Source organism: Thermobia domestica, chromosome 5 (assembly GCF_964235325.1).
Source record: "Thermobia domestica chromosome 5, izTheDome1.hap1.1, whole genome shotgun sequence".
Lineage (NCBI taxonomy): Eukaryota > Metazoa > Arthropoda > Insecta > Zygentoma > Lepismatidae > Thermobia > Thermobia domestica.
In genome coordinates, this window is record NC_137458.1 from 289,927,173 (window position 1) to 289,953,279 (window position 26,107).

The following is a 26,107-nucleotide window of genomic DNA, read 5'->3' on the forward strand; positions in this document are numbered from 1 at the left end:
GAGTTCTTTGATGGAAATAATCGAACCACCGCATTTCCATCATGAATTGTTGATCGCTATAGACAGTTAGGCTTTTCTGGAAATTGATTAAAAGCAGTTGTATTATCATAACTAACTTCAGCTGCTAAAGCTCACACAAGAATGTCAATCCACTTCCTTTTCACTCCGACTTTATTTGGACTTTACAGGTACTGCAAGCCAATCACCTATGAATATAGCTTTTAACATGAACAGGAACCTTCCTGTATTTAAAACTCTTTTTAAATAACTTAAACCACTCTTGGCATTACTGTATCTCAAACTCTTTCTTGAACATACCGGGTTTGTTCACAAAGTTTCAAGAGTGATATTTTCCTGAGTAGGGGCGCGCGCGCATTCCCGTTCAACCGACAGGGTGAGATAGTGGGGGGTGTTAGCTAACGGAGCACACGCGCGTCAGTTGCTTCCGAGACGTTGGAGTAAAAAGATCGCTAGTGGAGTGAGTGCGTGTCATTGGCCTCCGTCGAAAACTGATTGAGTGGAAAGACTTTGTTCCTGCCGGACAGTGTGTCACAGGTCAGTTTTACGCTGGAGTGCTCCGCCGTTTGAAGGATCGAGTCCTCCGCGTCCGCCCAGAGATCAAAGACGATTGGGTTGTTCACTACGATAGTGTGCCCTATTACACATCGCCCTCTGCCGTCGAGTTTTGGTTAAGTTAAACGTGGCAACACTGCCGGAAACCCCCTACAGCCCCGACCTCGCTCCCTGCGACTTTTTTTGTTCCCCCAGATTAAGAAAGTCTGAAAGGGAAGCGATTTGACACGATTCCAGCGGTCCAGGCAGTTTCGACAAGCTCCCTTAACAGCCTTGCGCGCAAAGACTTCCAGGAAGCGTATGAACAATGGAAAAAACGCTGGCAGCGGTGTGTGGATGCCTAAGGGTCATATTTCAAAGAATTTTAGTTCGCTGTACAAAAATGTTTAATACATTTTGTATTCTCAGACCAGTCTTGAAACTAGGGATGGCCAGACGGATCCGAATCTCGGATATCCGGATCCTATAAGATCCGGATCCGAAATTTCGGATCTTGGATCCGGATATCCGGTTCCTGGATCCGGATCCGAAATTTCGGATCTTGGATCCGGATCCGAAGTTTCGAATATTGGATCCGGATCAGGATATCCGGTTCCTGGATCCACACCCGAAATTTCGAACAGATTCGGATTCCTGTTTTGAATATTTTAGGCCTTAGATTGAGACCCAGGACTAAAATATCCATATGTGTAAAATTTACTAGGTGAATTTTATCTAACTCAGTGGGAAGACAATTCAATTTAAATGACAAAAGATTACATCAAAATGTCATTTTCACATTTTTCGGGGTTAGAGCATTGTTGCGCACACCCCATCATTTAGTCTTTAGTATACCTTTAAACGTACTACAAGTATGCCACTTTCATCTCAAGTCAGTAGTTGTATAGATCTGCCTTTTGTTATATATTAATCGAGTTAGGATTAAAATTCGATTGTTTGTAAGACCTATGATAATATTTTCAGAATGAGTTATAACGTTGAAAAACTGCATAGTAATGCTGCATATTTTCTTTGTGCCACATTGGAATTTAATGTAGTCTATCTTATACAGTCGGCTCTTATGATTAATTCAATGATCTGAACTCCTGCAGCATTACGCTAAAATCATGGATGTCTGAATTTTCATCATCATTTCTATTTTTTTTTTTATTACGAGCAAAATAAATATCATAAGCGGTATTTTACATAATACATATAGACGCAGATCAGTCAGTTGATTGCTTAAAGTTTATAGCAAAGCTATTACATTTCTAAGACACTGGCGGCCTTAGGACAAAATCCATGGCTTTCCCATAAAATCTTAAATCTCTCTATATAAAAAGGGCAAAGTCCTGAGTGACTGAGTGACAGATCACCGTACAGGCCAAATCGCTTAAGCTACAAACTTGAAATTTGGACAGTTTATAGGCTTTGTGACGTAGGATACCACTAAGGAAGGACTTTGGGAAATTCGACGAGGAAGGGGGGAAATGGGGTGGCAAATATTGATGATTCTTGACGTTAGATACTTCAAATTTGATATTTGGGTTTCTCATTGAAAATAATTTGATACTTGTTTAAGTGCTTTTTGATATTTAAATTAGATGGGGCAGAGAAGATATAGAAAGTAAAAGAGCGGGTGGTAATTGCAATTATTGCAATTAGTATAATAATATGCCTAAATCTCGGAAACTTAAAGGGTTAGAAACATGGAATTTGGTATTTGGACTTCTTACTTAAAATAATTAGATACGTATTTCAACTTTATATATATTGGGGCGAGAAGAAAATTAAGTGGGGATTACAATTACTGTATTAATATGTTATATCCTTTAAGGTTAGAGACTTGAAATTTGGTATTTGCATTTCTCATTGAAAATAAATTGACATGTGTTTCAGTGTTTTTTGACGTTTTAGTAAAAAGAAAAAGAAAAGAGATGGAAAGAAAAGAGGGTGGGGATTGTAATTATTATAATAACATGTCGATATCTGGGAACCTCTGAAGGTTAGGAGCATAGAATTTGGACTGTACATTTGAAATAATTAGGTATGTACTTAAGCGTTTTTTGATGTATGTCTTAGAGGAGAAGAAAAGGGGCGGGGAGAAAATACTTTTATATCTCGGAATCCTGGAATGTTACATAAATGAAACTTATTATTTGAACAAAAATTCGTTATGAAATGAAATCCTTGAGTTTTACGTCCCACGTTTATGCCGGTTAGGCTAGAGGAGACGGTGATTATGAGAAATAAATGAAATGAAGAAAGTGGGAGGAAACGAGAAAACCCACGAGCACGGTGTTTGTCCACCACAAAGTCCACACGGCGCTATCTGGGATCGAACCAGGGACCCCAAGCAGCGGAGGTGAACGCTCTACCACTGAGCCACCGCGGCCCCTTAAAAATTCGTTATGTTTGCAGGCGTATGATGTGCGAAGCCGTAGACCGAGTAAATGTGTGGGCTGGGGGGAAAGCCCCCATGTACTCGCACTGAAATTCGGTGTGTCTCGGGATACCGGAATGTTATTACATACAATTTGATATTTAAACTGAGATTCGGTATGGTTGTAGGTTTACGAGGTACGAGGTCATAGGCCGATCAAATGAGATATCAGAGATGGGGGGTCTAAGGGAAAATCCCCAGACATTTCTTTTTAAATTGATTATGATTAGAGGCTTTTGTGGTGCGAGGCCCTAGTAACGGGGGTCTAGAGGCGAAGCCCCCAACTAGCCGAGGTCTATTAAGTATATAAATGTATTTGCGTAATGACTGGAAATTGCATGTATGCCTATGGACAAAATTGCATAAGTAGCCACGAGAAATGACAATCCTTTAAGATAAAAATTTTAAAAAGCTACCAAAATGTACTCTTGAATGAGTTGTATATTATGTTTGCGCAGGGGCGAATCCAGAACGGACTCCTGGAGGGGGCGGATGGATTCTTAGGGGGCGGTTGGGGATGCTAGCAGTGAAAAATTACTTAGATGATCTGAAATTGCCACAAATTACTACTAAAGTACACTGTTAATGGTGGCGCTGGGTAGGGGCGAACAACTTTTCGCCCTCCCCCTGCATCCGCCTATGTGTTTACATGAATGATATAGCTCCTTATACAACCTATGCAGAGTTAATAGTAGTGGATTACTAATTACAAAGATACGTGTTACTGCTCGAGGCTCCATATGGTATTTTGTATACACATACAGTACATTAATACATTGATTTTGATACATTAATTGCCATTTAGAACTTCATCTCTACTACAATTCTTAATTCTAACTGGAGTGGTACGGTCACAGAGAAACGTATTTTTAAAGAAAGAAAAAAAGCTCATCAAGAGCAAGAAAAAGAAGTTGCTCCTTAATTTGATTTGATCTATATTTTATGGGTTGTTCCATTAGCAATGGCCTAGCCCATCATGACTAGGAAATGGCCTCATTCAGTGACCACAATAACTCAGAAAGAATTAGAAAAGTAATCAGCCTGAGTCTAATGAAGAAGCTTGAGACTAAGGTTTCATCCCAGCATTTGACTAGTGTTACAGAAAACAAAGGACAAATTTTCATCAGGACGACCGCTTTAAAAAAGATTTACTACCTTTTCGGTCAAGTATTTTCACTAGAATCGAATCTGACAATGAGATTGCTCTCACCTAAGTCGACAGTTTTACTCAATCAAATTTGGAGTAATTGTGACATATTAAGGCACGAAAACCAAATATCAACAGAATGAAGAGAACGCAAGGCTGTCACACGATCAGATACCAAAAGTGTCTTAAAATCTTATTTTAAGCATAGGAATGAAAATCACTTTGTCAATAATTTCGAAAATTTTGCTGATTCGGAACACCCGAATTTTCTGACACGGAGTTTCGAATCCGGATTTTGGGATCCGGATCCAAGATTCGGTTTCTCGAATTCAGATCCGAAATTTCGAATCCGAATCCAAGATCCGGTTTTTCGGATCCGGATCCAAGATCCGAAATTTCGGATCCGGATCGTGTCCGGATATCCGGATACCGGATATCCGGACCCAAGTGGATCCGGATATTCGGATTCAAAAATATCCGGATCTGGCCATCCCTACTTGAAACTTTATGAACACACCCTGTATATAAACAAATACCTAATTAAGCTCTTCATTTTTTAAACCATTGTTCTAAACTTAATTACGTTCTTTTGTTTACACAATCTTTCTACTAATTTTTAACACTTCTCACTCCCAACGTCTTCCTGGGTATCACCTAAAAAAGAACTGCACCAACTGACTCCCAACGTAGACCAGAAACGGTAATAGAGAGCCAAAAAACGTTTTTCCTGCAATCAATTAGTCGTCCCAAGAAGACATTTCATCTTCATTCTTAAAACCGGAAGTAATAGAAGTCCAATGTAACTTCCGGTTTCGATATTTGTGTACATAGAGCAAAACAATAAAAGAGAGCGAGAAGCATGTCTTTTAAAAATCGATTTAGCGTTCGAAGAACAGGTACTGTCTCTCTCTCTCTCTTAACTTTCTATTCAAAATGCAAGTGCCAGAAAGTAACCACTTCCGGCTTGAACGTTGATTGCTGTAGAGTAAAAGCGAAATCGATAGCGAGAAGCTGTTTTCTGCCGTCAATCAAACATACCAAGAATATACTTAATCTCTACTGTAAATAAAATCGAAAGTAGTAGATTTCAATATTAAAGTGCTTTCAAAACTAGAAACAAATTGACAGCTCAAAAACATGTGCAGATTTGTTTTGAAGAAGAGAATCTAAATCACATAGTTCTTGCGGTCACTCAGCGTGGATCGAGTCATAAACACGATTTTAGCAAGAGTGGGTGGAGGGTTTCCTTGGCAACAAACCTTAACATTCCAATGTTGCCTCTAAATAGTAAACACGTTTTTTTTCAGAATGAAAGAAGCGTCTTTCCTTTCTTTGTACGCGGAAGTGATTAAAAAAAAAAAAAAAATCCCTGCTTCCCAACATGCACAAACTGGGACGACAAGCATATCCTTTCGTCCATTCCAAACAAACCAATATTTAGAAATTTTCTTTTTCATTAAGACTCACAGGACAGTTCCAGCTGATGATTCACGATGCGCACGAAGTGGCAACAGCGTACCACGTGAGTCTCCAAACGTCTCTAATTTGTCCAAATTTGTTTCTAGTTTTAAAATACTTTGAGAAAATATCACGCCGTACAAACCAAATTTCTTCATGTTACAGTGCTACTTGTTACAGGAAGAACAACAAATTAAATTGGTCAATTTTCATATAATGTGTTGTGTTGTAGTATTTTCTGGATATTTATATATGCAGTATATGTAAATATATATATAGGGTGTTACAAAAATTGTCATAATGTTTTGGAAATAGATTCCTCACATGAAAATAAGAAAGAAAAAAGTTCATATGGACCTGTTGTCGGAGGTGCATAGTTTCGTTGTTATAGGGTGCGAAAACGTGAAAAGATGAACTTTAAAGGTCCTTCCACTACTATAGGACCGATCGTAGTCGGTTCAAGATATTGATGAACTAGTATGTGAAGTATCCAAATATCCATGTTTAAGAACCTCCGGTACTTGCACAATCATTTTCAGAGAGGCTGTTTGTGAGTATTTGATGACTCTCCGCTTATCTCTCTAGAAATTGCTGTACCAATACTGGAGCATTCTTAAACATGAATATTTGGATAGTTCACATACCAGTTCCTTAGTGATGTCTTGACCCGACTACGATAGGTCTCATAGTATTGGAGCTATGAACTTTTAAAGTTCACTTATTTCACGTTTTCGGCACCGTATAAGTCCGAAACTATCCACTTTTGAGCACACGTCCATATGAACTTTTTTCTTATTTTGATGTGAGGAATCGGTTCCCAAAATGTTCTTACACACTTTTGTAACACCCTGTATATAAAGTATGAATAAGTGCACTTTTGCTAACGTTATATGAAGAACTGTTATAAGTAAGTAATAACGTCAGATCTGGTACCATATTGGAGAGTGGACCGTAAGTGTGCTATCCATCCATGGGCTTCTGAAGTTATGCGAAGAGTTAATTGTCTTATTTATTTATTGCTTAATATATGGCTAGTTCTCAAATGACGTTAGTATTGTTTTACAGGGAGAATTGAGTTCAAATATTGCTGTTTACATAATTAATTTTTCTTGTTACTTTTAGGTTTTATTTTTGGTTTTACTTTTGTTATTTCTTCTTTATTTATAATTATTCTGCCTTATTGTTACTCACCTGAAACCAGTAGAAAAAGACATATTTGTTGATTTTATTTATTTCCTACTTAGGTAAGAAGAAGAAAGAGGAGGAAACTCCCTCTGAAGGAGCTGCAGGGCCTGCCCCTAAGCAACCTCCTCCACCTGCAGAACCCACACCCGTAAAGGAAGAGCCCACAGCTGGACAGGGAAAGAAAGGGAAAGGTACGATCTTAAAACTAACTATCTAACTCTATGGCCTATGGAACCCGGAGGTTCAATGCCGCGTTCACAAGAGCTCTCCACTGACTTCTATTCTTAGCTAATTGCATCCAGTTTCTACTTTGTATTCCAATCTCTGCGAGATCCATCTTAATATTGTCTTCCCATCTGCGCCTAGGTCTTCATAATGGTCGTTTTCCGATTGGTCTTCCAGTCAAGATTTTAAAAGCGTTTCTACTTTCTTCCATTCTAGCTACATGACCTGCCCACCTAAGCCTCCTAGACTTGACGATCCTAACAATATTGGGTAAACCGTATAAATTATGTAGTTCCTCGTTATGAAGTTTCCGCCATTCCCCATTCCCGTTCCTTTTGGGTCCGAATATTCTCAGGATCTTGTTTTCAAATACTTTCAGTCTATGTTCTTCCCTCAGAGTAAGCGACCATGTTTCGCAACCATATAGAACAACAGGCATGATTATCGTTTTATATATTTTAAGCTTCAAATTCTTCGACAGAATTCGCGACGACAAAAGATTTTGAACCGAATAGTAACACGAATTCCCTCCTTCTAGTCGGCATTTAATTTCTTCGTGAATATGATTTTCGTCTGTTAATATTGATCCTAAATATTTAAAAGTATCCACTTTATCAAAAGTATTATTTAATATTTTAACGCCTCCACAATTTGCCGTATTACGGTCCCGACGCACTTCCATGTATTTAGTTTTCTCTGCATTTACTTCTAAACCCATGTCCCTGCAAGCGTTTAATAAGATCTCTGAATTTCTTTCTATTGTTCTCCTATCATCCCGTATTAAATTTACATCATCAGCATAATGCCATAACCTGGTGAATACCGTTCAACTCTAGGCCCTGGTTACTATCTTTGATTTTCCTTATGGCGTATTCCAGCACAAAGTTAAATAATAATGGCGACAACGCATCTCCTTGTTTCAGGCCATTTTCAACGTGAAAGCTCGTGGACAAAAATTTTCCTACCCGGACTTTACTTTGGGATTCCTTTAAACATAATTAATCTAATTAGTTTTCTCGGTATTCCAAGTTCTGTAAGAACGTTGTATAATGTTTCTCTCCTAACTGAGTCGTACGTCTTTCTAAAATCAATAAATAATTGATGTAACGGGGTATCGTATTCCCAAAAACTATATGTTCTTTTACGGAACAAAACCCTCCCTTTTACGGACATTCTCAGATACGGACGCGGACAGTCCCCCCCCCCCCCCCAAACGTATCAATAACCTCTTCATAACGGACAGGAATTATTCTCTGTTCTGCGATATATCACAGTTGACAGAAAAGTTTTTTCCCCACAAGTGTATCTATCATGAGTCTAGACCTGATGAACCATCAAACAGAACAGCTTCAAGCTGAACTTGAAATTCCTCTTTCTTTTCTGCCCGCAATAAGCTGCTTTCTGGTGGAAATCCTAGAAAACCTTCAATAAGCAATAACACTCATGCAAGGTCAATCCTTTTTTCTCTGGGCATTGCATCTTTCCCGACAATTTCAAAGATAAAGCATTGTTTGTTTCTCTTTTTTGGAAAGCAACATTTCTTTTTACTTATGAGACTGAAACAAGTCTGGGTTGGAGTTTTCCCACCTTTCTTTTTCACTTTCTTTGTGATTCGGGCTGGTTCAATAAAGATATGCACTCCCAATAACTTGCATTTTCATCCATTCCGCCAACGAAGATACCACGCCATTACCAAAAAAATAAAAAATAAAAATAAAATATAAACTATATATATATATATATATTTCTTCCGCAACCGTACTGAGGATTCTCAGAGGATACTTACTAATAAGTTTTATTACTCATTCTCGCTAAATAAAAGACTTTAAACGGTTGCAGTATACGAATATATTAACACATCTTCCAGCAATATTTAACAGAAGTAAATTTCTCCTTCATCCCTCCCAGTAATTCAAATACGTGCTAAATAGAGTATGTTCATATTGAATTTCACGTATTTACGCTAATACATAATGTATTTACTGTATATTACTGCATACAATTAAATTTGTGTAGCCTCTCTGTAACGGGCAAAAATTCATGTCCCATTGGTGTCCGTTATTCAGAGGTTTCACTGTAATTCTTTCTTGTTTGGGGATCAAGGAACATTTGTACAATTGATTGTTTCGGTCTCCGTTAGATAATGCAAAACCTCAACTCAATATAAATGGTAGTTACCATTTTCTTTCTTTCGCCATTTCGTTTCGACAAGGTTGAATTCTGTGTTCAAGCACCTCACTAATTTTGTAGAGCCTCATGACATTTGGCAACGATTTTTTTTTTCCTGAACATTTGCTATAATGTTTCTTATCGCAAATATCCAACAACGCTGTGACAACCGGAGGTCATCGCCTTGGTCCTTCAGTCCACCATTTGAATGGATACAGTGTGGTGGGAACCGCCTATATTGTGTGGGTTGAACTTGCATGCTGGTTTGTGCAACCGCCAACTGACCGAATTCAAGTTCTGTTCGTAATTCGGATCCCACATTATTGATATGATAATGAATGTAATGTACGCACACGGTGATTGTCCTCCACAAAACCCACTTGGCATAAGCTGGGATCAAACCAATAATCTACATTGTGTTTTGTTTAGAGTTTTAGTCATACTGGGACCCATACCAACTTGGGTAAAATTTAGCTGTAACGACTAGCAAAATTCCTTTTGTAAACCGGTAAGTTACTAGTAATAGCAACAATACTTGTAGAAGTAATGAAATTAACTGTTCTGTTTGAAAAGCATATTTATTGAAAGTCTCTTTAGATTTTCAAGTCGTACGCTGACTTCTACGGAAACTTTTTACATGTTTCAGAATCCTTAGGAACAAAAGTAGTAAAATCTTACAAGGTAACATGGTTATATTTGCAAACTGCAATAATCTCAAACCTGCAGTCCTTTTCAAAGAATCGCTAATGGTTAAACAGTATATTACCTCATTATGTGTCGTTATAATTACATCAACACTGAACCCCTTTAAATACGATGCATTTTATCATATTATGCAAAGGACATTTTATTACATTATTTTTTGTGTCCTGTTTATAAATCAAATTGCCAAATTTTCGGTGACCGTATATTATCATAGTCACCCGAGTCTATAATTAGGAACTGATTATAGTTTGGTAGTTACAATGTAAGCCTCATGAAGAGCGCCTATCTTATCAGTAAATAATACCTTACTCCTTTCAAATTGTTGTTAAGTTCAAGCCAACATATTAAATGTCGAATATTCTCTGACCACTTTGAGCGTTATTAAGCCATACATACGAAAAGATGTTGGTAGGGATATGATGTTTGGAAATTAATTACATATGAAATGGTAAAAATTGAAGATACTTACACTAGTTAACGAAAGTTCTTACTACTACATAGTTGACAATAGAATGTTAAAGTTATTTATCTTTTAATTGAGTAGTTGCATAAATAGCAGTTCTTAAGAAAATTAGCGACGTTCATAGTTTTCTGTAAGTTTATTGCGTGAAATTGTGAGGAGTTAGAATTTCCAGTAGATAACAAGGATTATTTCCGTGTATTTCCAGAGTGATTCTTACTGTGTGACAATATCCTTAATAATTCAGTCAGTTCAACAGATAGTATGAAACTTTGCTAAAGGCAAATCGAATCATAACCAAAGATTTAAATAAATTAACTTCGTTTTTTTTTTTTTTTTTTTTAACCCCAGCAAATGATTTCAGCAATTAATGTTCTTCTAGGACACGACACAAAAGCAGCGAAATAATTTTGTAAATGTTTGAGTGTGGAGAAGAATGTAGAAAATCATGTTGTTCAGCAGAAAACAAATAAAGTTAAGTTGAGTTGACTTTGAGTTTAACGTCCCTTTCAGCAGCGATGCTATATGAGACAGGACCTACTGATTAACACATGAGCTTCGCTGGGAATCGAACCCGGGTCTCCCACACCAAAGGGCGCGTACGTTGACCGCTTAACCACGAAGGAGCTCTAAAGCAAATAAAGTTTTCAGAATAGAATGCGAGTAAGAACAATATTAAATGTAATTGAAAACAGGAAAGAAACCTGGTTAGGACATAGTCTGACCAAGAACTCTATGGATGTAATATGTCTCAGAATGAAATCTATCGTTACGGATGTACTAGAATGTACGGTGACTTCTTCCTTTTACAGGGTGTCGATCGGTCACGAATGTCACAAAAAAGTCACGAAATCAGAAAACGGTCATGAAAGTCACGAAAAGTCACGAAATTTAGCTTTTGGGTCAAGATTTTTTTTAACTGTACAAGTGTAAGTACAGATTGAAAAATTTTGTTTTATAAAACGTCAAAGTTCAATACCAAAAATGTCTATCATCGGCTTTAGACGCTACCAAATCGCTAACAAACTACGTTTCTATCGCATGGATAAAAATTCGGCCAAATTCGCATTGAAAATATTAGGAAATTTTATGATTTGGTAAAGAAAAGGTCACGAAATTTCATTTCGGAATTTTAGTAGACACCCTGTTTTACCCGTTTCAGGAGCAGCTCCATTATTAGATCTTCAATAATATGATTATTTTTGTTTCAATATTATTTTGTTTTATTTTATATACACGTTTTATCTCATTTTCTTATATTACTTTGTTTTTTGTATATATTTTATTTTTATTTCCTTTTTTATTGTTATTGTAATGTATGTGTTTTTATTTATTTATTTATTAACCTTTATTATATTAGACTTATATTTGTTTGTATAGGGAGGGCGCAACAACCTGTGCAGCAAGGTCCACCTCATGAGCAACAATTCCCCCAACCCATTGGTAGAGTATATTTTTCCTTATTATTACGAAATTACTCTTCCTAAATGTAATTTCGATTGCAGCGTTAAAATTATACTTTGGTGTCAATATTAAACGAAGATTTACTTTTAATACGTTTTGATTCAAAAGTGTCAAACAGTTACGACAAGATGACTTGTCTTCAGCGCTTAGAAACTTTTGCTGAAAACTTTTCTTCTCCGCTTATACGGAGGGAATAAAACCGCGCAGATGAATATCTTTTCCACTACAATTCATGTTGTGGTGCCTCTTGTAATTTTTACTATTATTATGATTTTTCTTCATTTCTATTACGCATTATAAATTGGCTTCAAGCTGCACATGAAGTTATTGTAATAATTTTAAAAAATAATAATTGTTTCTTTTTTTTAGGAAAGAAAAAGAAAGAAGAAACTCCCAGACGAGAGAGTGAATCTGAAGGGGCAGTAGGACCTCCTCCTAAACAGGCCCTTCCACCGCAAGAGCCCACATCCGTAAAAGAAGAGATGGCTCCCCCTGGGCAAGGAAAGAAGAAAAAAGGTATTATGTAATAGAATTTATTAATTAGGGAATTACCCTCAAGGTTGGTCAATATTGGAGGCACAGAACTGGGACAAAGTGAGATAAACTGTAGCAGAATGAATAGTAAAAATGTAATAACCAAGATTACTGTTAATTGCACTAGTCATAACAAGGTAAAAGTGACTGTACATTCAATCCAGGAGAATACATTTTTACTTTTTTTTCATGGTACTTTAATTAAAATTAATATCCTAAGTGGGAGTGAGGAAAGGGGTCAGAATTTGTGCGAAAAATTTGAGAATCTCACGAGTATGTCAAATTATGAAGGTGAACCTCGGTTTATAAATTTCTAATTATAAAAAATAAGACGACATATGTCCCACTGTTTTTTTTTTTTTTTCTTCTAATTTCCGTTCCAAGAACGGTATTTGGTTCTTGTTGGATGCACAAAAACGAGGATTGCTTTTCCGTTAGTTAAGATTGTTAGCGTTAAGTGTGAAGTGGACAACATTCATCTTCATATACCCGTTTTTGTCTACGTTACGTACTTGCGAGAAACATCTTCGACACTGATGGTAAAAGTCTGTGCCAGAGAGGTGTTACGGAACGTAGTTACTCGAATGTCACCATTACGGGAGATAGATATAGAGCTCGGCCCGCAGGGTTGGCTGGTTTAAACCAAGGTGGTTTAAACCTTGTTTTAAACCAGCTTTTTATTTATTTATTTATTTATTTATTTATTTTTTAACAACTGGTTTAAACCAAAAATCGAAAAATTTTCGTAAAAGTGTAAGTGTTTGTAAAATCTTGATGAAAACACATTTGTGGGTTATCACGTTTCACTCCCGTATATTATTCGTATTATATCCAGACCTAAATTCCCCATTCAGTACTCAAAGAGATTATGCTACCAGTGTTGCCAATAACCTCTGAAGAAAATAGGCTAAATGGCCTTCAGAAATAAGCTTTTTTACGCATAAAATGGCTAGATTTTGAGCTGCTAACCTACAACCCACATTCTACATTTTAAACCCTTTTTTGTATGTAGATCAAAGGTAAGTCGTAGTAAAATTTGAAATCTTGGATTTTATTCGCTGAAGACTAACAAGCAACATAACTAACTAACTAACTCTATGGCCTATGGAACCCGGAGGTTCAATGCCGCGTTCACAAAAGCTCTCCACTGACTTCTATCCTTAGCTAACTGCATCCAGTTTCTACTTTGTATTCCAATCTCTGCGAGATCCATCTTAATATTGTTCTCCCATCTGCGCCTAGGTCTTCCTAATGGTCGTTTTCCGATTGGTCTTCCAGTCAAGACTTTGAAAGCGTTTCTACTTTCTTCCATTCTAGCTACATGACCCGCCCATCTAAGCCCCCTAGACTTGACGACCCTAACAATGTTGGGTAAACCGTATAAATTATGTAGTTTCTCGTTATCAAGTTTCCGCCATTCCCCATTCCCGTTCCTGTTGGGTCCGAATATTCGTCTCAGGATCTTGTTCTCAAATACTTTCAGTCTATGTTCTTCCCTCAGAGTAAGTGACCATGTTTCGCAGCCATACAAAACAACAAGCAACATACATGACTTTAAATTACTATAAAATCCTTCAACAACTCATCTGATTTGTGAAAGTCAACAGCCATAATTATCAGTTGCATAGAAATAAATCATCGTCGACGACGTCGCAGCTAGCCGAGGCGCTAGAACTGGATGCACCATCGTTGGATTGTGTATTGGTTGTGTTTGTATATACTACCATTGCCCAAATTTTCAGTACTACTTCTTTCGGTAGATCATTGTCTTTATTTCTCCGTATATTCACATGAATCATCATGATTGCATTGTGAGTTTTCAAGGTAATTAGATATCCTATTTGTTTCCTTTGATAAAGAAAAACATGGCTTGTGACTCCTCTATGGCTTGAAGAACCGAAAAGTTTACTAATTGTTTAATTAGAAAACTTTCTTGCAATGAAATGCAAAAATTAAAATAATAAAAAGTAGTAAACTGGGCCATTACGTGAGCGACATTAAAATTATTTCTGAGTTGATAAGTATCGTTAAGTAGTTGTAAATCTGTGGGTGGGGAGAGAGAGAAAAAGAATAAAAACCAAGTGTTTGTTGCATATGATAATATGTAATGACAAATAGGCTAATTTTTAAAAATTACATTTTATTTTCAAAGAAAAAAGAATTTTTAGAATTAATTTAACGGCTAACAAAAAGCCAAAAATAACAAAAGAGTTTCATAAAATAAGCTATATTTAAGGCTATAAGCATTTCTTAGATTTGTATGGCTAAATGCCTCTCCAAATATGCTAGATTTAGCCACAAATAGGGTAAATTGGCATCACTGTATGTTACAAAAGCAACTTTTGTTCTTATTAGTTTATGAATGTTTCTTTTCTTTTCTTTTCTTTTTTCTTTTTTTTTTTTTTTTTTTTGATTGTTATTATTGTTATGCAGTTGCAATCAAAGAAAAATTCTGAATATTGTTTTGTTTTAATAATGTTTACTGTTGATAAACTACATCGAAGTGCCGTACTTTTTGGGAAGGGGGGCGGGGGAGGGTCATACAAACCCAACGAGAGTCATTTATTGAAATCAGAAGTATTTTTGGTATCTATTTATGTATAAATGGGTCAGAACCAAAGTGGACTGAAATATTTCGTATCTTTATTTACTTTTCTTACTGATGTGCAAATTAAGTCGTCGTATTTCGTTAGCTTGGACTGTAAAAATCGTAGTGAACTAACTTGGACTAAATTAATTCTTTTGTACTCTGCAGTATTTTGAAATTGTTCATATGTAATTCTGTATAATGGTTTCATTTGTGCAACTGTTTATTTTCATTTTGTCCTTCTGAAATGATCTTCACAATTATATTATCAAATATGTAAAGATCAGTACAACGTATCAAAAGTTTTCGTGAGTAAGTCGGCAGATGTATCGCATTTGTGGCTAATTAGTTCTGGTTTCGAGTTCAAATGGAGGACAATTTCTCTCGAATGTAAACCGAGAAGCGGTTTGGATTTCGTTTTAAGCTTATGTGACCCCTTCCAGCACAACCCGGTTGATATATAATAACACCAAGGCGAAACAAACTTATTTCTGTCCATATGTGATATAAATACGTCGAGCAAATTATTTATTTATTTATTTTTTTTTTTTTTTTGTTGTTGTTTTTTCAATAAAAACCATGGTTTTTGCCAACCCTGTCGTCCAGTGTGACATCCATCTTCCATTTTGACCCAGCCAAGTATTGCATAGTTTGCAGCAGTTTGTCTTACGTTCGACAATGTTGCTTTTGGTCACTTTTCAACTATTTACAAGAGACCAGACCACTATGAACCCTGAGATAGTAGACATTGAAACTGAAACACCCGGTAGAACCCATAATTTCTGTTTATTAAGGTGTTGGAGTGCCCTTGGCGGCCAGTACAGCAACAACACGACTTGAGAAGGGTCGATGGAGGTCTGCACCGTTTGCAGAGTGATTTTCAGCCATTCGTCTTGAAGCGCAGTGACAAGTTCAGCACTATAGGGAAACGTTTCCTCACTCGATCCTCGTAACAAACCCCGCACAGGCTCCATAATGTTGAGATCCGGTGATTGAGCGGGCCATGCCAGGTGTTCAACTACACTGTCATACTCATCGAACGACTATCTGACAAATTTAGCAGTGTGCATGAGGCACTTATCATCCTGGAACAATGCACCATCGTCCGGGAAGAGTGTTCGAACCATAGGGTGTAAATGGTCCTACAGTCCTTGTCAGTAATACAACCCTCTAAAACAATTAATGGGCCCAAAGACTGCCACGATATTGCATCCCAAACCATCACGGATCCGCCTCCATGTTTGACTGTAGGTACCAAGCAGTCTGGGTTATATGTCAGAATTGCCTCCTAAACGTGACAGTTGGCATCCATATAATAATAGTTCTTTGTACACTTGTTCCAGTAATCCGGACGTTCTCAGAAGATCGATGGATTTTCGTTCTATATCCGATGTGGGATCATTGGTTAGAGTTTTGTATGCTGGGTCGTTCAATATTTTGTCATCTTCGGTTGAACGAATGCGTCGGACAATTGTTGTGTTTCCTTTGTCTTTTCTCAGAATTGTAATCTCCACATCTTGAATGTAGCACGTTCTTGTTCTTGGTGGCCTGACCCGTTTTAGAAATAGAACGCTTCTTGTCTAATTCCTTCTTCCGTTGTAAGTAATGAATGGCTTCTTCTATATTAGATGTTAGGATGGCACTTGCTTCTGGAATAAAATTCAAGCCTTTTCTTCTTAAGAATTGTAATTTTTTTTTTCGCAAGTAGCATGTGTGTTAAGATAAAAGTGTCCTTTATTGTATTTATTTTATGTATTGATTTATTAGGTAAACAGAAAGGACAGGCCGCACAGCAGGAATTTCCTCCTTTGGGTGCAGCTGGTCCTTCAGTGTCACAGCCTGCATCGAGACCAGAAGAGCCACGTAAGTATCTTTCATTCTGCATTAATTCAATCTTCGTTTGTCAGTTTTTGTAGCGTTTCTTTTCATTAAGAAACTTGATTCCGTCTAAGTTCTGTTTATTTATAAATTTATTATCGAAAATGTACTATATTTTATATATATATATATATATATATATATATATATATATATATATATTTCCAAATTTCAAATCCCGCATTGCCACTCAAGCGTCAATCGATTGCTCTTTATTCGTGGTCTGCTGACGTATTCCATTTTTTTTAAACTGCATATTTATGGAAAAACTACTTTGAGGATTGCTAAGGATTTTTTCGTAACATATCTTACCAGCTGCTGTAGATTTTTATTATGACAAATTGAGCCCTTAAAGGAATGGAGGGATGAGTTTTAACTATTAAAATAGATCTTTTCTAAACTGCTAGGTGCTTGGGCATGGTTTAACGGTTAAATCTAAAAAAAATAAACGAACAATATAGATCATGATTTAGAGAGGGAGGAAAATTTCCTCTATATATATATATCAGGGAAAGCGAATGTTATTATTCATTTGGACGAATTCAATATAAGTCACATAAAGAGTGGAGGCACAAGAAGAGGGAATGACTTAAAATGTTGACTACCAGCGTGATACGCTCTTTGAGTGTTAACAATACAGTTTTCAAACCAACGGAATTATATAAAAGATTTACAAACTTCTGTATATTTATTCAGTAATTAGGGGCACGGTGTTTTAGTGTAGAGCGTTCACCTCTGGTGCGAAGAGTCCTTAGTTGGATCTTCGGTCGTATGTTACGTAAATTTGTGATGGACAACGTCGTGTCCATGTGTGTGTTTCTCGTTTCCTCTCACATTTTCATTCCACCGTTTATTTTTTCATTATTCAATTTCATTAAGCACTTATCTACTTTAGCCTATAAAAATTTCTATTTTTTTAAACGTTATATTTATTGAGTACTTGCAGAAAGCAGCTTTACTCCTATAGAAACTTATCGACGTTCATAGTGTGTTCTAGCAAAATAGATAGAATCATATAAACGAATGTGCAAACTCGACTCTTCGGTTAGCGTACGCGCCTTTGGCATGAAAGACCCGAGGTTCGATTCCTGGCGGGAGCTCACGTGGTTCGGATTCCACGTTAATCAGTAGGTCCCGTCTTATATTGCCTCGCTGCTAAAAGGGACGTTAAACTCAAAATCAACTCAGATTCGACGCTGAATCTTTTGCAATATTCTTTATTTCTATTATTTAATGTCGGAAAACTGATGGCGTTAACAGGATGTCTATCGGTCATGAAAGTTGAGAAAAAGTCATGAAATTTAGCTTTTGAGTCCCGATTTTATCTGTACAAATGTAAGTACAGACTGAAAAATTTTGTTCTATAAAAGGTAAAAATTCATCACCAAAAATGCCTATGGTCAGCTTTTTAATGGACTTTAATTTGAAACCGGTCTTACAACCGTCCATAAAGATATAGAGGTCATTAACAAAATATAAATGTGACGGAATTTATATTGCTATGACCAAAAGGAATGTTAGAACAGGAATAAAAAGCATACAATTAAGTCCAAAGGTGACTCCTCAACTTCAGCCTTTCGAATCACTTATATGAAAGTAATCATAATTTACAGGGCCAAAATTTTGTATCCACACCATAAATAGAAATAAATATATCATATAAAGACAAACATTTTTTAATCGGAATCAAAAAGTGGGTTGAGTAAGTTTTAATGAAATACACGTACTTAAGTGCTATAACTATTTATTGGAAAGTATTTTCATTCATTAATTATATATAAAGACACAAGTCATTCAATGAATTTTAATGTGTCATTAGTAGTCGACACACGTTTGATAACTGTATGTGTATGGATAACAACAACATTTGGTCATAATTTAGATGCAACAATAAAAATGTGAAACGAAGCAGATCATGAAAATCAGGATAGTTTTAAATTCTCAGATTAAGGTAACGACCAAGAGAACTTTCTTTCTCTTTTTAATTTGTTAATTTTTGAGAATCCAAACTTAATTCCAACAAAATTTGAATGGAGCTGATAGTCCGTCTACTGAAAATTAAGCTGGCATATTCAGATAAGAGAACACTCAAAGGATACAGTTTCTTAGTATTCAAGAGGATACAAATGATGACCACTACCTCTACCAGCATCTCTACTAGCGGTTTTACCTAGTTTTCGCAGCTTAACGTGGCGATTTTATTTATTTTATTATTTTCGTAATCATATCCGATGAATTATCAGTCCACCATCATCTTAAAAAGATTCTTTTTCAACAAATTGGCATGTTAACGAACCTTGTGCAGCATCACATATAACTGCCCATCACAAAAGCAAGGGCGACATTGAGATTTGGAAACCCATTTAAATGTAGAAGGCTCATATATATATATGCCCTCAACAGTTACTGTTGAAGTGCGGGATGAAGTATATATACGCCTTAAATTTGGTTCTACTAGATCCGACAGCGGATGGCATAAATGTACGCCCAGATAATTTTTCTTCACAATTTTGCTACGAAACTTGACAGTAGTGTTGCAGTGAGAAGAGTTTGAAGACCATTTTTTCTGATTTTATTTTCAAGAAAGAAAGGAAAAAAAAAAAACCTTCAATGCTACTTCTCTCGAGAAACTGCACACTTAAGTGGTCATGGAAAAACAAGAGCCTGACTGTGTATTTCAGAATTTAGATGGAATCCTGATTGTTGCTTTTTTTTTAAAAAAAAAAAAAAAAAGGGAAAAATATGTAAAATTAAGTAACATTGCATCAATTTTACAGGAGAGACAAAACACTGTTTGAAAACTAGCTTTATCCTCATTATACGCGGTATTACTTTTAACCCTTTAACACGCAATTCTTCCAATCAGACTTTTTTTTTTTTTTAATTTGAAATGTTTTCGGTGTAGGAAAAACGGGAATTAAAAAAATAGTGAAAATATTATGGGGTCTATGAGACATTTTAAGGTGTTTGCGTATAGTGTCTGTGCAAAGTTACGCGTTGACATCTGCAGAATCCACCAAAAACAGGAGACGAATTGTCAGCGTACTTGCACTTTTGCACTCATTGCACTTCTGTCTAACACAGAAAAAAAATCAACAATTCAAAACGTGTCCATCTAAACGAACAAAGAAAGCTCAAAGATGACAAGATGACAACTCCGCGTGCAGCAAGTAAGACAGAGTCCAACGCAGGCTTACTATGACATCTAGCGGGGAATTCAGAACTTCATTAATGAAAGGCATCTTAGCTGATACGCAAAGGTGCTTTGTTATGTCTGAACTTGAAACTACAATACAATTTCAAAGTAAACTCTGCATATCTGCAAAGCTGCGCACTAAAGGTTTTAAGGGAATAACAGAGCCATTTGTCGTGATATAAATGTACTACTTAACCAGATTGTGTGCCATCATATACTGATTCTAATGGCATCAAAAACTCAAATTCACCAAAATTGGAGATACGCGGTGTTGAATCTCATGCGACGATATATAAGCAAAACAAAAAACAACTTGCAAATCAACAGTGGTAACACATATTGCTGGACATGCTGCTGCCTCTCGTTTTTATAGGAACTGGACAGTTTGATAATGAATTATCTTAATTCTTGGTAATTGTTTTATCAAACTGAATTGAAACGAACCGCGTTCTATCTTTGTATAAAATTTCATCCTAATCGATGTTTTGGCATTATAATTTAACACCCATTTTATTTTAATTATTTAGTTAATAATAGTTCCTACAACTCATTATGTACTTTGTAACCAAGATATCTTACAATTTCTTTTGGATTTGTACTGTTTGTTTTTTACAACTACCATGTGTAGTATTTCTTTAGGTAGTGTAATATTGGTTGTTACTTTATTGTGTTTGTATTTAAAATTATTGATTTGTAGTTTGCTAGAAGCAAAGTATTTATTGTGTACATTTTATAACAACTACTTAAATGCTTGTTGCTTGTGTAGGAAGAGAACAGCCTTTTCAACGTGGACAACAGCCCGAGCAACCAGGTTTTGGTAGAGGTAAGTAATTTCTCTTCGTAATAACGTTCTTAGTAGTAGTAGTAGCGTGTAACTTTCGTGAGAATAGATAGGTTGATTGTGAACGGTAACTTTAAGTTTAAAGTGGGTACAGAAAAACTGAATCCATAAGTTAAATGAATGTTTTAAAAGCAGAATTTCAATTCTTCATTTTCTCCTTTTCCAATGGTCCTCCTTAGATTTCAGGCAAATTACTTTAAATATCTTGAATAGTTACAGTCTTTACTTCCGTATTTGAAAGAAAGTAAATAAATCTTTAATCTGACACTACATAGTATAGTGCCAATATTTAGGTTACAATTTACGCAATTAAATAATGGACATTGGTGAGTAATTGTGAGTCTCAGCATATTTTACATAATTTTACATAATTTTTATTTTACATAATTTTGGGAATGTATATTTAGTGTTAGAATTCCGAAAAATTAAAGTAAAAATACGCGATATAAACTTTATAACGTTTTTCGAATGTGACGGAGTCTATATTGCTTTGAGCAAAATGAATGTTAAAACTGGAGTACCCTCACTCCGCCAGCTCCATCGGTTTTAACCTCGTTTCGTGCGTTTTTTATTCCGCTGTCTTAATAGATGAGCTATAATTTCAGTGCCTTTTATATAAACATTTTACGTTGACCTTCGTTCGTAAATATATACAGATTGTCAGGCTAACGCACGTGTTCTACTAACTGTCCATGGGAAGTGCAAGGTGTTTTAGTTAAGTTGATTACTAAAGTTGTGAACGTTTTGACGTTAAGATTTACTAATGATCGTGGCAAGCAAGATCATGATTGGGAATTTTATCCGTTTAGAAGGAATCCTTTTTTTTTACGTCGGTCTCTCTATCTTTTTCCCTCGATATATCCTAACTAAATATAAAACTATATGAACTGACATAAAATAAAGGGGTACTTCCGGTAGACATGGAAAGTTGAAATTTGGCATGATTATAGCTCTTCGGGACTAACACACCGGAAAATTGCCGGAAGTGAATATTTTTAATTTTTAGGGAGTCTAACGGAGGATTAAAAATTTCCCCATGTTATTTAAATGGGCCTTTTTTTGGACTTATAATCTCATGTTTTAGGTACTTGAAATTGAAATAAAAACTTTAAGTTCTGTATGCTTGTAACTTTACTATAAAATTATTTAACAAAATCACGTAAAAATAAAATTTCAGCTGTAGAGTTGTTTTATGGGAAACTGAAAAATCTTAAGCAAGTTATTTATATGGGACACCTTTTACACCCCAAAATTTTTGGGCACTTCCTGTAGGGCTGCAATGATTAAATTTGACATGATTGTAGATTTCGAGTCTAAAACACAGAAAAATGACCCAAAGTGAATATTTTTTAATTTGTAGGAGATTTAAAGGGGCGATTAAAAAATTCCCCATGTTATTTGAATGGGACATTTTTGATACATAATCTCATATTTTAGGTACTTAGAATTGGAATAAAAACTTGAAATTTGGTATGCTTGTACGTTGTCGTTAGTGTTTTCTAAGTGAATTACCGAAAATAAAAATTTCTAACTTTAGAATGGTTTTATAGGGAACTGAAAAAATCGTTCTCATGTTACTTATATGGGACATCTTCTACACCTCAAAATGTTTAGGCACTTCTGGCAGGATTAGAATGATGAAATTTGGCATAATTGTAGCTTTCCGGGACCAACCTACAGGAAAATTGCCAAAAGTGAAATTTTTAATTTTAAGGGGTCTAAAGGGGGCTGAAGAAATTTCCATGTTATTTAAGTGGTCGTTTTCTTGGGATACATAATCTTATCTTTTAGATAGTTGAAATACGAAAAGAAACTTGAAATTTTATAGAATTGTGAGTTTAAGATGTACGAGGACGTAGGCAGAGTAAACGCGGGGGTCAGGGGGGCAAAGCCCCCAGCTGGCTGAAATTCAGGAAATCTTAAAAGCAAATGCACGAAATTCACTGTTGATGCAAAGGTTATATACGAGACCATAGGCGAAGTCGAGGTGGGGGTCTGGGCTCCCAGCTAGCCAAAGGCTAGTATATATATATATATATATATATATATATATATAAGAAATTACACTGAATTAACGAAGGGCAATGATATAAGATATAAAGTTTATAAGAAATTGAAATAAGCTGAAACAAGATGTATAATATTAAGTAAACAACGGGAAAAATCAGCAATGGTGTGAGACTTACTTTACGTTGTTGCAGCGATGTAGTAGGTATTACACATCCCATCGCTTCTCGTTCCTATACGAACTGTAGGCAGCTTGGTGATGAATTAGGGGACTTGTTGATTTAAGGATAAAGACAGTCGGAGTGCATAGTCCGTGCCTAGGAAGAATTGGAAATAAAATAAGTGAATTCATGATAATTGTTTCACTAGACTGAAATGATACAAAACTTCGCCGGGCCGAATTCTGTTCTTTGTTTAAGTTTTCATTACAATCGTATTCTCTAATTTTGCGTTATAATGTTACACAAAGTTACCTTTAATTTTATTTATGTAGATATTGTTCACAACTCATGGCGTATTTTATAGTAATGATATCGTAACATTTCTTTTGGATTTGATAACTTCCATAATAGTAGTTACTAATTTGTAGTTTCCTGAAGAAAAATGTAACAGTTTTGCATTTTCTAACAACTATTGCAATGATTGGTATTTGTATAGGAAGGGAACAACCTGTTCAACGTGGTCAGCCGGTCGAGCAACCAGGGTTTGGCAGAGGTAAGTTGAGTATTTCACTTGAAGTTCTTTTTTCATAACCTTAATAATACTGTAACAGTAACAAATTATAAGTTTAGTGTATGTAGCTTGGCTGAATGTGTCGTTTTAGATTGGGTATGTTGAATGTGAAAGTAATTTATAGTCGTGAGAAAACTCCGTGTTTGGATCTAAAGATGATAAGATTACTTGGTACTGCATGATAATGTTGATTTTAAGGTATGTTATAATGAAGATTTATAAATTGAAAGATAATCGGCAAATGGCTGGATAGCGCCTTGAATACTACAATCTTTACTTTCGTATTACAAAATTTATGCGGAAGTAAACATATCTTAAATTTGAAATAACATAATCGGGGTATATGTCGTTCATGGAAGTTATGGAATCAGAAAAATGGTAATGAAATTCAAGAAATGTAGCTTTTGGGTCACTTTTTTTGTACAAATAGATGTACAGACTGGAAAATTTGTTTCTATAAAACGTCAGCATTCGTTTCCAAAAATGTCTCGTGGGCTTTAGACCCTACCAAATCGCAAGTAAAGTACGCTTCTATCGCATGTATGAAAATTCGGCCTAATTTGCACCGAAATTCGTTCTTGAGAATATTACGAAATTTTATGGTTTGGTAAAGAAAAAGTCACGAAATTTCATTTTAGAATTTTAGTAAACACCCTGATAATGTATTTTCAATTTTAAGGTGACTTTTAGGTATTTTTACGACGTATAGGATACAGTTTTAAAAATTATGAATTCATCAAGTGTCTTCGGTTTTCTAGAATCTTAAGTTTAAATTGATTCTAGAAAATAAAAGAAGAACTTAGTTAAAAAAAATGGATGGAAAAGTGTTTTTCAGTTTTTCAGATAGATTGAAACAGACTTTAATTTGAAATCGGTTTTACAACCATCTGTAAATTTATAAAGGTCATTAACAAAATATAAATGTGACGAAATCTAGATATTGCTATGACCAAAAGGAATGTTAGAACAGGAATAAGGAGTATATAATTAAGTCCACAAATGACCCCTGAATTTGAACCTTTTTAAACACTTGTATGAAAGTAATCATAATTTCAGTGCCAAAATTCTGCATCAAAATCACAAATGGAAAGAAATATATCATATATACACAAACATCTTTTAATCGAAATCATAAACTGGGTTGAGTAAATTTTAATGCAATACACATTCTTAAGTTCTATAAATATGTCTTAATAAGTGTTTTCATTCATTAATTATATATAAAGACTCAAGTAATTCAATGAATTTTAGTACGATATTATTAATCGACACCCATTGGATAACTGTACGTGTATGGATAATAATAACTAAATACAACAATAAAAATGTGAAACGAAGCAGAGCATGAAAATCAGGATAGTTTTAAATTCTCAGATTAAGGTAACAACCAATAGAACTTCTTTTTCTTTTTAATTTGGTAATTTTTTGGATTCCAAACTTAATTCCAACAAAATTTAAGTGAAGCTGATAGCCCGTTTACTGAAAAGTAAGTTGTCATATTCAGATAAGAGAACACTCAAAGAATACAGTTTCTTAGTATTCAAGAGGGTACAAATGATTACTACTACCAGCGCGATTCTACCTAGTTTTTGCAACTGAACGTGACTATTTTCTTTATTTATTATTTTCGCAATCATAGCAGTCCACCATCAGTCCATCATCATCTTAAAACCATTCTTTTTCAACAAATTGACATATTATCGAACTCTGTGCAATGTCACATACAACTGCCCATCACAATAGCAAGGGCGACATTGGAATTTGGAAACTCATTTAAGTGAAGAAGACCCATATACAGGGGGAAGACAAAAAAAATCTAAAAACACTTCATACAGGACACGTAAGTTTGACCCTCCACTGTACAACACGTGTTACGTTTGCCGATCGGTTTTTTTCTCTTTCTTTTTTTCAATGTGTTATGTGGACCTTCCTCGTCCGTCAGCAGTAACCAGTTCACCTGTGAGTTTCGTGGTGTGAAAGTGGTGCGGTAAAATGGACGACCTGACAGATTTCCAAAGAGGCATGATCGTTGGTACCCGTCTGGTTGGAGCTTCAGTGGCAGCAGTGGCGATCATTGTGGGGGTATCGAAAGGCACTGCGTCCAATGTCACGAGCATACACAATTCATGGGCAAACTACGTCTGTACAGCACAACAGTGGTCGAAAAGACAATCCTGTCAGATAGGACCGGAGGGCATTAAAATGGATTGTAGCAGCTAAAAAGACCACTGCAATGAAAATTACGTCTGAACTCAATCCCGGCCTACAGAACCCGGTTTCATAAAAAACTGCGACGGGAACTTCATAAAATGAAAATTCATGGCAGGGCTGCTATCGCCATACCCCTGGTTACAGCAGTAAATGCGAAGAGGCGTATCCAGTGGTGCAAGGACCACAAGGTGTGGACTCATGAGCAGTGGGAACACATAATGTGGTAAGATGAGTCGACCTTCACCTTGTTTCCAACTACCGGTCGTGTTTACGTATGGAGAACACCGTCGCAGGCCTATGATACAGACTGTCT

General features: G+C 35.8%; 1 protein-coding gene across 17 annotated transcripts in view; it reads left to right on the top strand.

Annotated features, from left to right (window-relative positions):
- The window catches only part of LOC145686681 (protein argonaute-2-like), a 212,267-nt gene that overhangs the window by 17,612 nt on the left and 168,548 nt on the right, over nt 1-26,107 (top strand). For 8 of the 17 annotated variants that reach the window (XM_081760200.1, XM_081760204.1, XM_081760201.1 and 5 more), the window contains 6 exons: nt 6,845-6,976; nt 11,725-11,787; nt 12,178-12,324; nt 16,697-16,792; nt 20,770-20,826; nt 23,509-23,565. In XM_081760200.1, the coding sequence (XP_081616326.1) occupies nt 6,845-6,976; nt 11,725-11,787; nt 12,178-12,324; nt 16,697-16,792; nt 20,770-20,826; nt 23,509-23,565 (552 nt within the window). The remainder of the gene's footprint in view (nt 1-6,844; nt 6,977-11,724; nt 11,788-12,177; nt 12,325-16,696; nt 16,793-20,769; nt 20,827-23,508; nt 23,566-26,107) is intronic. The other 9 variants (XM_081760211.1, XM_081760212.1, XM_081760214.1 and 6 more) reach the window with 3 other exon arrangements.